At 46.0% G+C, this 12,835-nt stretch overlaps 2 protein-coding genes across 2 annotated transcripts in view; both read right to left on the minus strand.

Annotated features, from left to right (window-relative positions):
• Positions 1-659: 659 nt before the first annotated feature.
• On the minus strand, positions 660-1,121 carry LOC126297949 (uncharacterized). Its single transcript, XM_049989270.1, has one exon. The coding sequence runs from the start codon at positions 1,119-1,121 to the stop codon at positions 660-662; it is 462 nt and encodes a 153-aa protein (XP_049845227.1).
• Positions 1,122-5,283: 4,162 nt separating this feature from the next.
• Positions 5,284-12,835, minus strand: part of LOC126299419 (cyclic AMP-responsive element-binding protein 5) — a 150,540-nt gene continuing 142,988 nt past the window's right edge. The window contains exon 11 of the mRNA XM_049991316.1: positions 5,284-10,151. Within this exon, the coding sequence (XP_049847273.1) occupies positions 9,406-10,151 (746 nt within the window). The 3' untranslated portion in view covers positions 5,284-9,405. The remainder of the gene's footprint in view (positions 10,152-12,835) is intronic.

Genomic DNA, 12,835 nt, shown 5'->3' on the forward strand with positions numbered 1-12,835 from the left:
AGAGGTCACGACAAAGTCTGGGGGAGATTCTGATGAAGAAATAGGAAGTGACAAAGAGTGAGGTGGGATGGAAGTCGTGAGGAATAGAAAGGGAGTGGCAATGAGTGAGGGGACGGAGATCGTAAGGGGGGAGGGATGTCACAAGGAAGAGAGAGTGGCAATGAGTAAGGCAGAGGGAGGTCATGAGAGGGAAGAGGGACTGGCGAAAAGCGAGACAGGGTGGTTGTAAGGGGAAGGGTGATTTTGAGGGGCAGGGTGGTCATCAGGGGCCGGGGGGGGGGGGGGGTCATGCCGGGGCAAGTGTCATGGTGGGATGGGTGTTTTGTCAGAGTGAGGATGATAGGAGTCACGGTGGGGGTTGTGACAGGTCATAGCGGGTTGGGGCCGGGTGGGGGATGTGGTGGGGCCGGGGTCATCATGGGGTGTGGGGCGTCATGGGGTGGGGATCTTTGTGAGATGGGGGTCTTGGTGTGATGGGGGTCTCAGTGCAATGGGGACCTCAGTGGGGTGGGGCAGGGGTGTCATTGGGGGGGGATATCTTTAGGGCTCGGTGGGGCAGGAGTGATGGTAGGGCGGGGGTGTCAGTGGGGTGCGGGTGCTGGTGGGGCGGGGGTGTTGTTGGGGTGGGGATGTAGGTGGGACAGGTGCTGGTGGAGGTCTCAGTGGGGTGCAGGTCTTGGTGGTGGAGTTTGTGGGGACACAGGGCTTGTAGGGGAGGGCGGGGGATTGTGGGGAGGAGCGGGGGGTCGTGGCGGGGGGCGGGGGTCGTGGCGGGGGGCGGGGGTCGTGGCGGGGGGCGGGGGTCGTGGGGGGGGGCGGGGGTCGTGGCGGAGGGCGGGGGTCGTGGCGGTGGGCGGGGGTCGTGGCGGAGGGCGGGGTCGTGGCGGAGGGTGGGGGTCGTGGCGGAGGGCGGGGGTCGTGGCGGAGGTCGTGGCGGAGGGCGGGGGTCGTGAGGGAGGTTGGGGGTCGTGAGGGAGGTTGGGGGTCGTGAGGGAGGTCGGGGGTTGTGAGGGAGGTCGGGGGTTGTGGGGGATGGCGGGGGTCATGTCAGGGGTAGTGGCAAGATGTGGCAGGTTAGGGTTTGTGGTGGGGCAGGGCGGTTCATGAAGGGATTTGGGCATTGAGGGTTGTAATGGGAATGGGGGTTGTGAAGGGGATGGGGGCCCTGAGGGGAGCAGGGCCTTGAGGGAGAAGGTCAGTGAAGGGAGACGGGAATCATGAAGGGGTGGAGTCAGTGAGGTCGATGAGAATCATGAGGGGGATAAGAATAATGAGAGGGTGGAGTCAGTGAAGGAGGAAAAGGATCATGAGGGGAGGGAACATGAGGGGAGGGGATCATAAGGGGAGGGGTCACGAGGGGAGGGGTCACGAGGGGAGGGGTCACGAGGGGAGGGGTCACGAGGGGAGGGATCACGAGGGGAGGGGTCACGAAGGGAGGGGTCACGAAGGGAGGGGTCACGAAGGGAGGGGTCACGAGGGGAGGGGTCACGAGGGGAGGGGTCACGAGGGGATGGGGTCACGAGGGGATGGGGTCACGAGGGGATGGGGTCACGAGGGGATGGGGTCACGAGGGGATGGGGTCACGAGGGGATGGGGTCACGAGGGGATGGGGTCACGAGGGGATGGGGTCACGAGGGGATGGGGTCACGAGGGGATGGGGTCACGAGGGGATGGTGTCACGAGGGGATGGGGTCACGAGGGGATGGTGTCACGAGGGGATGGGGTCACGAGGGGATGGTGTCACGAGGGGATGGGGTCACGAGGGGATGGGGTCACGAGGGGATGGGGTCACGAGGGGATGGGGTCACGAGGGGATGGGGTCACGAGGGGATGGGGTCACGAGGGGATGGGGTCACGAGGGGATGGGGTCACGAGGGGATGGGGTCACGAGGGGATGGGGTCATGAGGGGATGGGGTCATGAGGGGATGGGGTCATGAGGGGATGGGGTCATGAGGGGATGGGGTCATGAGGGGATGGGGTCATGAGGGGATGGGGTCATGAGGGATGCAGGGGTTCTGAGGTGTGTGGCAGTGATAGTGGGAGAGGTGGTGGTGTGTGAGGGGAAGATTGTTGTGAACGAGAAATGGGTGGCTGGACGTGGAACAGGAAGGTAACATTGATTGGAGGTGGGTTACATTGAGTGAGGGTGGAAGTGGGAGTGAATGGGAGCAGACTACTAGGCAATGAATGGTTGGCCATGTGTTTTTGGGGGGGGCAAAGGGGAGCAGTGTGTGAAGGGATTTGGGCATTGAGGTTTGCGTAGTTGAGGAGGGTGGGGGTTGTAATGTTAATGGGGGAGGGTGGGGGAGAGGAGTGTCAGTGACTGTAGGGAGGATGTGAGTATAGGGAGGCTGTGGATGCAGAGGTAATTGTTGGGGTGGCCAGCGAGTGCGGGGTGGTCAGCGAGTGCGGGGTGGCCAGCGAGTGCGGGGTGGCCAGCGAGTGCGGGGTGGTATTGGGTGGGGGCTGGCAGTGAGTGGTAGTGGCAGAAGTGGGGGTGGCAGTTAATAGGTGCTGGGGCAGTAACTGAGGAAGGCGTGGTTGGTAGAGTCAGTGGGTGGAGGTGGCCCTGAGCAAGAGGAAGTGGCAGTGAGTGGGAGCAGTGTGTGGGTGGGCGTCTGGGAGGTGGTGAGTGGAGAACACAATGGTGGTGAGTGTAGGTTTAGTGGTGTGTTGGGGATGGCTGTCAGAGGTAGGGTGGTGATCAGTGAGGGGTGACTGTGAGGGGAGGTACATGTGGGAGGAGTGTTGGTGTTGTATGCCAGTGGGTAGGGGTGTCGTGTGGTGGTAAGTGGGAAAGTCGGGTGGCAGTGAGTAGAGAGAGTGTGCAGTGGTGACTGGTGGAAGGGGGTGCATCAGTGAGTGAAGGAAATTGGTTGCAGAGAGTGGGGGAACAGGGTGGCAATGATTGGATGGCATGTGGCCCTGAGTAAGGGGTGTCAGTGAGAGGGTGTTGGTGATGGTGTTGGTTGGTAGTGAGTGAGGGCAGTAGCAGTGAATTAGGGTAGTACAGTGAGTGAGGGCACTGGCAGTCGGGGGGGGGGGGGAGGTGATGGTGAAAGAGTATGAGTGTGGGGTACTTGTGAGCGCAGGGTGGCAGTGAGTGGAGGGAGGGTAGTGTGATGAGTGAGGTGGTGCCAGTGTGTTGGGGTGGCATTGAGTTGGCGGTGACTGTTAGTGGAGGCAACAGCAAGTGCATAATGACAGTGAGTGGAGAGCAGCAGGGCACAAAGGGTGGCTGTGAGCAGTGAGGGCAATGGCAGAAGGGGGACAGGGGGTGAGGGGGGCATTGTGAGTGAGTGTTGTGGTGAGTAAGAGGTGTTGGCAGAGAGAGTGAGTGAGTGAGAGAGTGGCAGTGGGCGAGCAAGTGGTCTGTGAGAGGCAGGTAAGCAAGAGAGTGCAAGGTGGGTCACCAAGTAAGGTGCAGCAGTAGGCAAGCCAGCTATCATTAGGCAGCGATGGACATGGCAGCAAGTGATTTGCTGCAGTGGGTGAACTTGCAAGCATTTTGCAGCAGCAGGTGAACTGGCAACAAGCAAGTGAGTGGTGGCGCTGGGCAAGCGAGATCCATCCGCTGCTGCGACAGTGGTCAAGCGGCTGGCGACCCAGCGAGCGAGTGAGTGAGTGAGTGGCAAGCAAGCGGCCAGCATGCCAGAGAAAAGCCACTGAGCATGCAGTCAGCATGTGTCAGGGTCAGGCAAGTCAGCAAGTGAGCGGCAGCGGCAAGTGAGCGTAGGCGGCGGACGAGTCAGCAAGTGACTGTCACCGGCATGTGAATGAGCCAACTAGTGGCCCAGTGGTGGCTGTGGCATGTGACTACGTAGCAGTGGCAGGTGAGTGAGTGAGCATGGTGGTGGCCAAGTGAGTGTGGCAGCCGAGTGAATGAGGAAGGAGTTGCAGTTGTGTGTGGGTGAGGGGTGATGGGCTAGTGATTGAATCACAGTGAGAGTGATGGGGTGGCGGGGAGCGAGGGGGTGGCGGGGAGCGAGGGGGGTGGCGGGGAGCGAGGGGGTGGCGGGGAGCGAGGGGGGTGGCGGGGAGCGAGGGGGGTGGCGGGGAGCGAGGGGGTGGCGGGGAGCAAGGGGGTGGCGGGGAGCAAGGGGGTGGCGGGGAGCAAGGGGGTGGCGGGGAGCAAGGGGGTGGCAGGGAGCAAAATCGTGATGGGGAGAGAGGAGGAGCAAGGGAGTGACAGGGAGCAAGGGAGTTCACGGGAGAGACAGGGAGTGAACAGGAGTAATGGAGAGTGGGTGTGACAGGGTGTCACAAGGGGAGAGGCAGTCGGAAAGAGGAAGGTGGAGGTTTGCTATGGCTAGGAAAGGGCAGCGGGGAGGTTGTGGACGGGGGGGGGGGGGGGGGGGCTGAGGGACTTATAGGCAAGGTGTTGGGAGGAGAAAGCATCAGCGTATGTATAAGAGGAAGGATGTGAATTGGGGATGGAGGGAGGAATGGCAGGTAGAAGTGGGTGAATGAGTAACAAATAGTGGGAGTGAGCGAGTGAATGAGGGAGAGGAGCTGTGTGGGTGAGGGGATTGAGTTGGGGAGGATGAGGGCAAAGACGAAGCAGTGAGTAGGTTAAAGCGAGGAAGTTAGCAGAAGGAAGTGAATGAGGAAGATAGGAACGGAAACAAGGAGTAAGGCAAAAGGAAAGAGTGGAGGGGTGTAGGTGAGATGGGTTGGTGAGGGAGTGTATGAGGGTGAGGCAGTGAGTGATTGTGGGAGGGAATAAAGGAAGGAGTGAGTGACAGAGAAGGTGTGAGTGAAAGAGGAGTGAGGGAGGGAGAGAATGATTGAGGAAGGGAATGATGGAGGGAGGGAGGCAGGGGCCATTTTTGGCCTTATTGAGTAGCTGAACTGCTAAAACTGATGGCTCCCTCGGTGCTGTTCGAGAGCAGGAATCTATGTGCTCATACTGAGTTTCATCCTCTCCCTTCCCTTCATTCATAACAGAAACACAAGACTGTACAAGCACTCATTACAGTCATCAACCTAACACTACCATGTTGATCATCTGATCTCTACCTACGATTTTTACCTGTAGGCCCAACTGAAGGGTGAGGCGCACTTGACACTTACAGAAGATTATAGGTATTCTATGGTAAACCAATTTCGCAAGAACCCTGCCCAGGAACGCAATACAAGATTTCTGCATGCTCCTCCAATGCTCATTTCCAGAGTACGCAACAAACTTTGACTTTTCAGCTCTTCTTCATACCTCCAAATGATATCTACAAATAATGATGCTATCTTAATGGTCAGACTTCTGATAGTCTTATGAGTGTTAAGCCAGAGACTGATTGATTTATTTTCTTTTTTAAATATACACATTTGTCACTGTAGAGGAAGCAAAACACACACACACACACACACACACACACACACACACACACACACACACACACACAGAATTCGGTCTGCAAAACAAATTATCATTTATCAGCAATAAAAATATTTATCAACAATATAAACATGTATAAGATATACAGAAATTCATAAATAAAAACAAAATCTTTTAGTAAAACAAATTAACAAAATCATTGCTGGTTGTTTGCTAAGCAATACTTTCACAACAAATACGTAAACAAGCACAGAAATCACTGTGTGAACAATTCATGAAAATACATAAACAACATTCTAACAATGGAACATTATTTCTCTTTAAATATATCACAAAAATTTTATTTCTTCAATGTTAGCAATAGCTAACCTTGACCACACTATTAACTTTGAGGCATGAAGCTCATTTTACAGTCTAATTCTCTACAGTTGCTGTTCCCCTGGATTAGAGCCAGCACTGCAATCTTACAACGTTTCAAATACAGAAAGAAAATACTCTAGCCTTCACGCAGTGTCATCATACATTCTGAGAATATGGGTCGTTAAAATCTATGGAGCACAAAGTTTTGAAGCACCTAATTTTTGCAATTCATTTTACAGTCATATTTCTGTGGAAACATAAAAACTGAATACTGTTTTCTGATGCAGTAAGAACATAGCAGCAATATCCTCGATTATACAAGGTGAGCCAAATAAAACTAGCAAAGAAAGTATTTATAAGACTGAATTAACTCTTGTTACTGTACAAGAGAACTGTCCATCACAGAAAATGCTGGAAACTGTGATTTTGATGCACCAATCAGTTGCTGTCACATGTGTGCATATGCATCTCCTTCATGCTCTATCCTGAGTATTTCACTGTGTCATTATATTTGAGTGATGAGGACTGCTTCAGCATTTCAGGGTATGTGATCTCACAGAACATGCAGCATTATGCACCCAAAAATCCTAATCAGTACTTTGAAGAGCTATTACTTTATCTCAGGATTGGTGTTTGGTGTATGACGACTTGTGTCCAAATTGTAACAAGATTCTTTCACCAAACTGTTAATGCTAGCTGGAATGTCCAGAAACTGTTGAATCCATATCAACCTGCAGATGATGAACAAACTGTATGGATATTTGCACCAAAACAGAACAACAGCACACACTACTTTGACAATCTTGTCATGAGTGCATGAGGGGTTTGGTGATGAGAGTACAATCAGCAGAAGAAGTGCAATCTCCTATTCATCTTAATCACCTGATCTCTTCCTATGGCTTTTCCTGTGGGGTCAACTCAAGGGTAAGGTGTACTTATTTAAGTCTCACACACTGCAAGAGTTATAGCACAACACTGAAAATATTATTGATGATACACCTCAGGCAGAGCTGTTACATGGGTCTCACAGTTTGATGAATTGAGAACAGCATTGCATCAATGTTGATGGTGGCCAATTCCAGCATCTTTTGTAATGTTTATTAACAAACAGTCTATCCCACATCAGATTTTTTAAAATATTTTCCAGGTGGTTTTACTTTGCACATTCTGTACTGCAAATTCTGCTAACTATGCCGCACATAGTTTTAAGATTGAAAGCAGCCCTAATTGAAATGCTAAAATGCTACTCTCTCTCTCTCTCTCTCTCTCTCTCTCACACACACACACGAGACTGGGTATTAAAAAAAAAAAAAAAAAAAAAAAAAAAAAAAAAAAAAAAAAAAAAAAAAAAAAAGACAAGGGCACACGGATACCATTCTAGTATTCCTCGGATTTGTTGAAACATTGAACAGGATAAAGAAGTAACCAAATAATTACTATGGCAAATGATGCTATTTTGCATAGGTAACTGAAACCATAATAAAATTTAAGAAAACTAGCAAGTGAAAAAGTGTGTGTCAACACTCACAATGTACACTAAAAAAATTCAACAATGAAGAACAGATACATTGTGCCAACACTGTTGCAGATGATACACCCTGAGACATGCTAAATAAGCAAGATATAAGGCAAAACTCCATGTAATTACATCCAATATTTTTTTTCCAAATTTATATGACAATATTAAATACATTGACATCTAGATATAATTGTCTGAGATAATTTGTGTCCTGATGAATAGCAATTGACATTTTCTTGTATAATTGTCACTTTGTATACACTGATTAACATTTTTAGGTCTTGTAGCTCTGACAACCTGTTCTTCTATAAGCAGCATCTAAATTCTAAAACTATTACTGTTCCATGTAATGGAGCATCAAATTTAACCACAAGTTTCAATACTGCAAGTTATTGTAATAACATAAAAACTGTAATGATTCTATCCTTTATAATAAAAAAAATTATGTTGCACTTTCTATTTCGTAAACATGCTCTCTTTATGCTCTATAATTGTTACATGATATGTTTACTACATCCATGTAGATATCAAATTTTTATATGGTCAGAGTGTAAAAACATGATACAATGCTTCTAAAACTCATTTGGCTGTTTTACACAGCCAGCTCAATCATAGTCATGATTTTTTTAAAAAAAAAAAAAAAAAAAAAAAAAAAAAAAAAAAAAAAAAAAAATTTGTAGCTCCCAACACATTACATCAGCAACCTGGTACAAATCTTCCTCATACAGCAACTTTCTTATTATGGAAATCTCAAATTATATACACTGATAAGCCAAATCATTGTGACCACTACCCACTATGACATTGGCTGCTGCCTGGTGGCATTGGAGGCACATAACACGGTAAAAATAGTGTGCCAGAGGTGCAGAGATAGACGGGGGATCTCCCTAGTGAAGATATGGGCTGCAAATGGGGAAATGCGTTGAGATAAGGGACTTTAACAAAGGGCGGATTATTATGACACAAAGACTGTGAACGAGTATCTCAAAAATGGTGAAGCTGGTCGAACATTCACGTGCTACTGTTCTGAGCATCTACAGAAAGATAGGAGGACTGTGAAACTACCACTTGTTGCTAAATGGTTTGACATAAACAACTCTTCTCAGGCCACTGGGTTTGGAGGTTTGTCTGCTCTATAAAGTAGGATAGATGGTGATCTGTAACATCTCTGCCAAAAGAGAACAATGCTGGTGCGTGCACAATTGTTTCAAAGCACGCCATTCATCATACATTGTTGAACATGGAGCTCTGCAGCAGCCAACCCCTACGTGTTCACATGTTGATACAACAACACTGTCAATTACAACTGCAGTGGGCATGGGCCCACTCTTATTCGACGGTTGATTAATGTAAAAGTGTTGGCTCTTTAGATGAATTTCAATTTTGCTACATTAGGTTGGTGGTTGCCTCTACAAAGACCATCAGTGAGGTGAATGGTGGCTTCAAACATGTGGTGCAACACATGGAAACAGGCTGGTGGGAGTAGTATTACGCATGGGAGACATTCTCCTGTGCTTGCATGGGACCTGTGGTAGTAATCTGAACTACTTGCATCCCCTCAAGCTTGATGTCTGCCACAACAGTAATGTCGTCTTTCGGCAGTATAATTGTCAATGTCTCGGAGCCAGAACTGTGCTACAATGGTTTGAGGAGCATTATAGTGAACTCATGTGGATGTCTCAGTGACTAAATTTGCCTGATGTAAATTCTACGAAATCCATTTGAGTTGCTATCAGGTGACATCGCCAGGTACGCAAATCAGTGGCCCATTATTTACACGAATTACATGACCTGTATGGAGACATCTAATGCCACATACCCCCCAAAACTTTCATACAAACTGTCAGATCCCTCATATGCAGAATCAGTGATGTATTTCATTTGAAATTTGGGCAAAAAAGCTATTATGGAGGTGGCCACTATGTTTTGGCTCATCAGTGCACATGATTCTCATAATTAGCTCTTGACAGCAAAAACAAAAAGCTCACATGTAATAAATTGAATCCATAATCCAAACTGTCTCTGCACTTCATTGCGTTTAATATATTTCATAGTTAAACTGGAATGGGGTAGTGTAGAGAGTAATAATTTTTCCTGTGTTTATATACATTTTTAACAAAATGTTAAGTGCAGTCCTGAATTCAATTCAGTGCTGTGCTTATCAAACAATTAACAAGCAACAAAACAATTTCAGCTTACATCCTTTGATGAGGAGTCATACACCACTTCAATGTCACTATCTTCTGAATGGTCTCTTTCAACACTACTGTTGGGCTCTTGATGAGTTTCAACACTCACCATACTTGGATCAATATCAATCATATGTTCTACTACTTGACTGCTGTTTAATCCTGTATCACACACTGTATCACATGTTGACTTTAGAGCAACACCAGGCACTACAAGAGCTGGGAAATGTCCTTCCGATTGACTGATTAATGACAGAGAAACAAGCTGTTGATTTGTTTCACTTAGGTCTAAATTACAGTCTGTACTTGGTACAGTTGAATCTTTCAGCACTGCAGGTATAATTTCAGGAACAGTGGGCACATTTGCTACTGAAATGGCAGGTACAAGAGACTCATTGCTTATGTTACCCTGTGCAACTTGTACTGCATCTGCACTTGTTGATGAAATGAGGTATGCCTGCTGTAGTACTTGATTATTAGTGCCACTAACATTTTGTTTAACAGCTCCTGCACATACCTTTTTCTTGATAGGTGGTGTAGCACTGCCCACATTTCGTTTCACAGGGGGTCTATTTAATAATATTATGTGCCTGGGTTCATTGCTGGGTGGTGAAAGCAAAATTTTTGTAGCAACTATAGGCTTATTTGTTGCAGGCTGGTGTGATATGCTTATTCGTGAGACTGCAGTTGTCTGATGAACAGTTGTGGTATTAGTCGAATCAGCTTCCACTGCTGTTACATGGGCATCTGCAATGAGAAAAAGTGACTGTAACTTAAAAGAATTTATTAAATATGTGTTTGAACCTTCCAAGATCAAGCGCTGATTAATCGTTTTAATCACCACAGGGCTCTCCACAATTCAGTTGTACGGGAAAGACCACTATCAGATATGACACATACTTTAAAGTAAAAGTAGTTATTAATGTTACATATTTATACTGAAACCCAGGGTTTAAGTGTGTGTTACAGTTTCATTGATACAAAGAGTGGAGGTAAAAAAGAAAACAGGATGAAGCATACCATGAGCTGTACCCTGTCAAATTAGGGTACACACTTAAAGCAATAGAAAACTTTGGGAATATTCCTGAAATACATAGAAATAAATAAAACAGAATTTTAAGAATAAATAAATAAATAAGGCATTCACAAATCTAGATAACTGAAAAGGGTTCTCTCTCTCTCTCTCTCTCTCTCTCTCTCTCTCTCTCTCTCTCTCTCCCTCTCCCACCCCATCTCCCTGCCCCCATGGAGTACGCTTTAGTGAATGTAAGGTCAACAAATGCAAGGCATGATGGGACAATGGCTTTTCATAGAAAGTCAGAGCAGTGTTACATCCACCTAATAATATGGCCTCCACAGGACAAATAAACATAAATTTCCCAAGGCTGAACTTAACTGCTTTCCCAGATAACTGAATAATCATAGATTTTGAGACTAAAGTGGGATTTAATTGATTTTTGTACAAACATTTCAGCTGTGTACCTATCAGAAAAATAAGTGAAAGGAGTTGACTACATCTGGCTACAGGCCTGATACATCAAATAGCTCTCACAGTTTTTTCCCTACTAAAAGTTATTCGTTGACAGAAAACCTAGCTGCTGGCCAGCTGTCATACTGACTAAATCTGAACTGTTCCCTTAAGATGACAAAAATTTGGGTCCAATCAAGAGTCCCATATGCAGCCCTGTGTACAAATTAGCAATACTGTGTGATATGGTGCAGTATTTGTAAGAAATGGTATCCTTCACTTGAGCCATTCAATGGCAGTATCTGCTTGCAACCTTGTGGCTAATGATGCATAGTGTAAACAAAAAGTTAAGAAATATGATGACGGTCTTTTCTTAATTTTTTCAATCTTATTTTTTCTGCTGAAAGAATCTGATGGAAGCACACTTTGACTTTACGATATCACAGTGAAAGGAAAATAGAAAAAAGGGGGCAATGTTCATTCGTAAACAATAATGCTACGCATATGGTGGCAGAAAGAGGGCATTGTGATTATAAATTGCTTCTCAGGGGTGTATCCATCACAGGTGGCATTTGTTGCCCACTGCAGTGAAACAGCTATTTTACATTTTTGTGCTGCCCAGACTTAAAAAATGCAAGACTGAGGAAAATGCAGAATTAAGCAAAACATTAAAACACCCCAAAATGTGAGCAGAAACACATGTAATTGGCATAATGATTAAAAATCACAATCTTCTCCAATACCTCATATGAAATCTGTCCAAGCAAAGAAAATTAAATGTACAATACAATTTTTATATAATAATTTGTGGTAATGAATTTCATAAGTTCTTAAAAAATCACAGATGTGTAACAGCAAGTAAAAACTTATCAAAAAATTGAAATTGGTATATGGATACAACATAATCTAGCTGTTTTACAACATGCTATGACTACAAATCATACATTCAAAACACACATTTTTGGGAGATGATCCTTTGTGCTCACCCAGAAAAAAGCAAAAATTGATGAACATGTAAACCAAAAATATCACAGCAGCTAGCAGCTGAGTGTTTAAACCATAAGCATAAATGCAGACATCTGCTTAATGACATACTTTGTCACCATTGGTGTTACTGTTAAATGCTTTTCTTATGAGCTGCACTTCATATGTCCACTACCTTTAAAGCGTTATTTTAGGCTTCATGAGGGAAACAGGTATCAAAAAATGAGTTTACTTCCCCATTCAACATTACAATTTTATTAAAAGTCAGTCCATTGAATTTCTGTACATTGTGTAAAATGTACATCTGAAAGAAAGATCAGGTGCTACAATTTGACTTTATGCCCTGTATCACTGCTGTCAATCTTTACGATCTACAGTGTGTGGTGCAAAGTATATACATGAGTAGTGTATGTAGTTGTTGCAACTTTATCATATCGGATCTGAAAATGAAAGAATTTAAAATGTGGTATCGAAAACCCTTGCTCTATTTCCATGTGACATCTCTGTCACTGAAGGGCCACTCCCCCCTCTCCACACATCCAGTAGGTGAGTTCATTTTACGTGTATTAGTGCTGTGTGGTGGCTACGCTGGCTATTGACTTAACAAGTCGCCAGCCAATAAGCGTTCATCAGCCAGAAATGGGCTATGTTTCCTTGATTATGCTCGAGCATATTCTTCGAGACCCAGCGTTCAAACTTAAAAGGTTGATGACTGATATTGTTGCTGAATACAGTACATCAAAAATACATGCAAAAAGATGCGAATGAGTTATAAATGGCCACAAGAAAAGGTGGTAGCTGGGCCCCTTTGTCACAAATTGAGTCAGCCCAGAACATTTCGAACTGACTGTCTTGTTTTTCTATTACCACTGCAACCTAGCAGTAGTTGTATCACAATTGTGCGGTGAAGCTAAATGCTGCAAGTTGTGTTGGCAACACCAATCATGCATTATGTCAGCATTTCCTCTCACACATCTCC

The sequence above is a fragment of the Schistocerca gregaria genome, chromosome X (genome assembly GCF_023897955.1).
Source record: "Schistocerca gregaria isolate iqSchGreg1 chromosome X, iqSchGreg1.2, whole genome shotgun sequence".
In the NCBI taxonomy this organism is placed as follows: Eukaryota; Metazoa; Arthropoda; class Insecta; order Orthoptera; family Acrididae; genus Schistocerca; species Schistocerca gregaria.

Bases quoted from the DNA above. Each gene is read 5' to 3' on its own strand.
- LOC126297949 (XM_049989270.1), bottom strand. From the start codon at position 1,121: ATGCCCAAATCCCTTCATGAACCGCCCTGCCCCACCACAAACCCTAAC.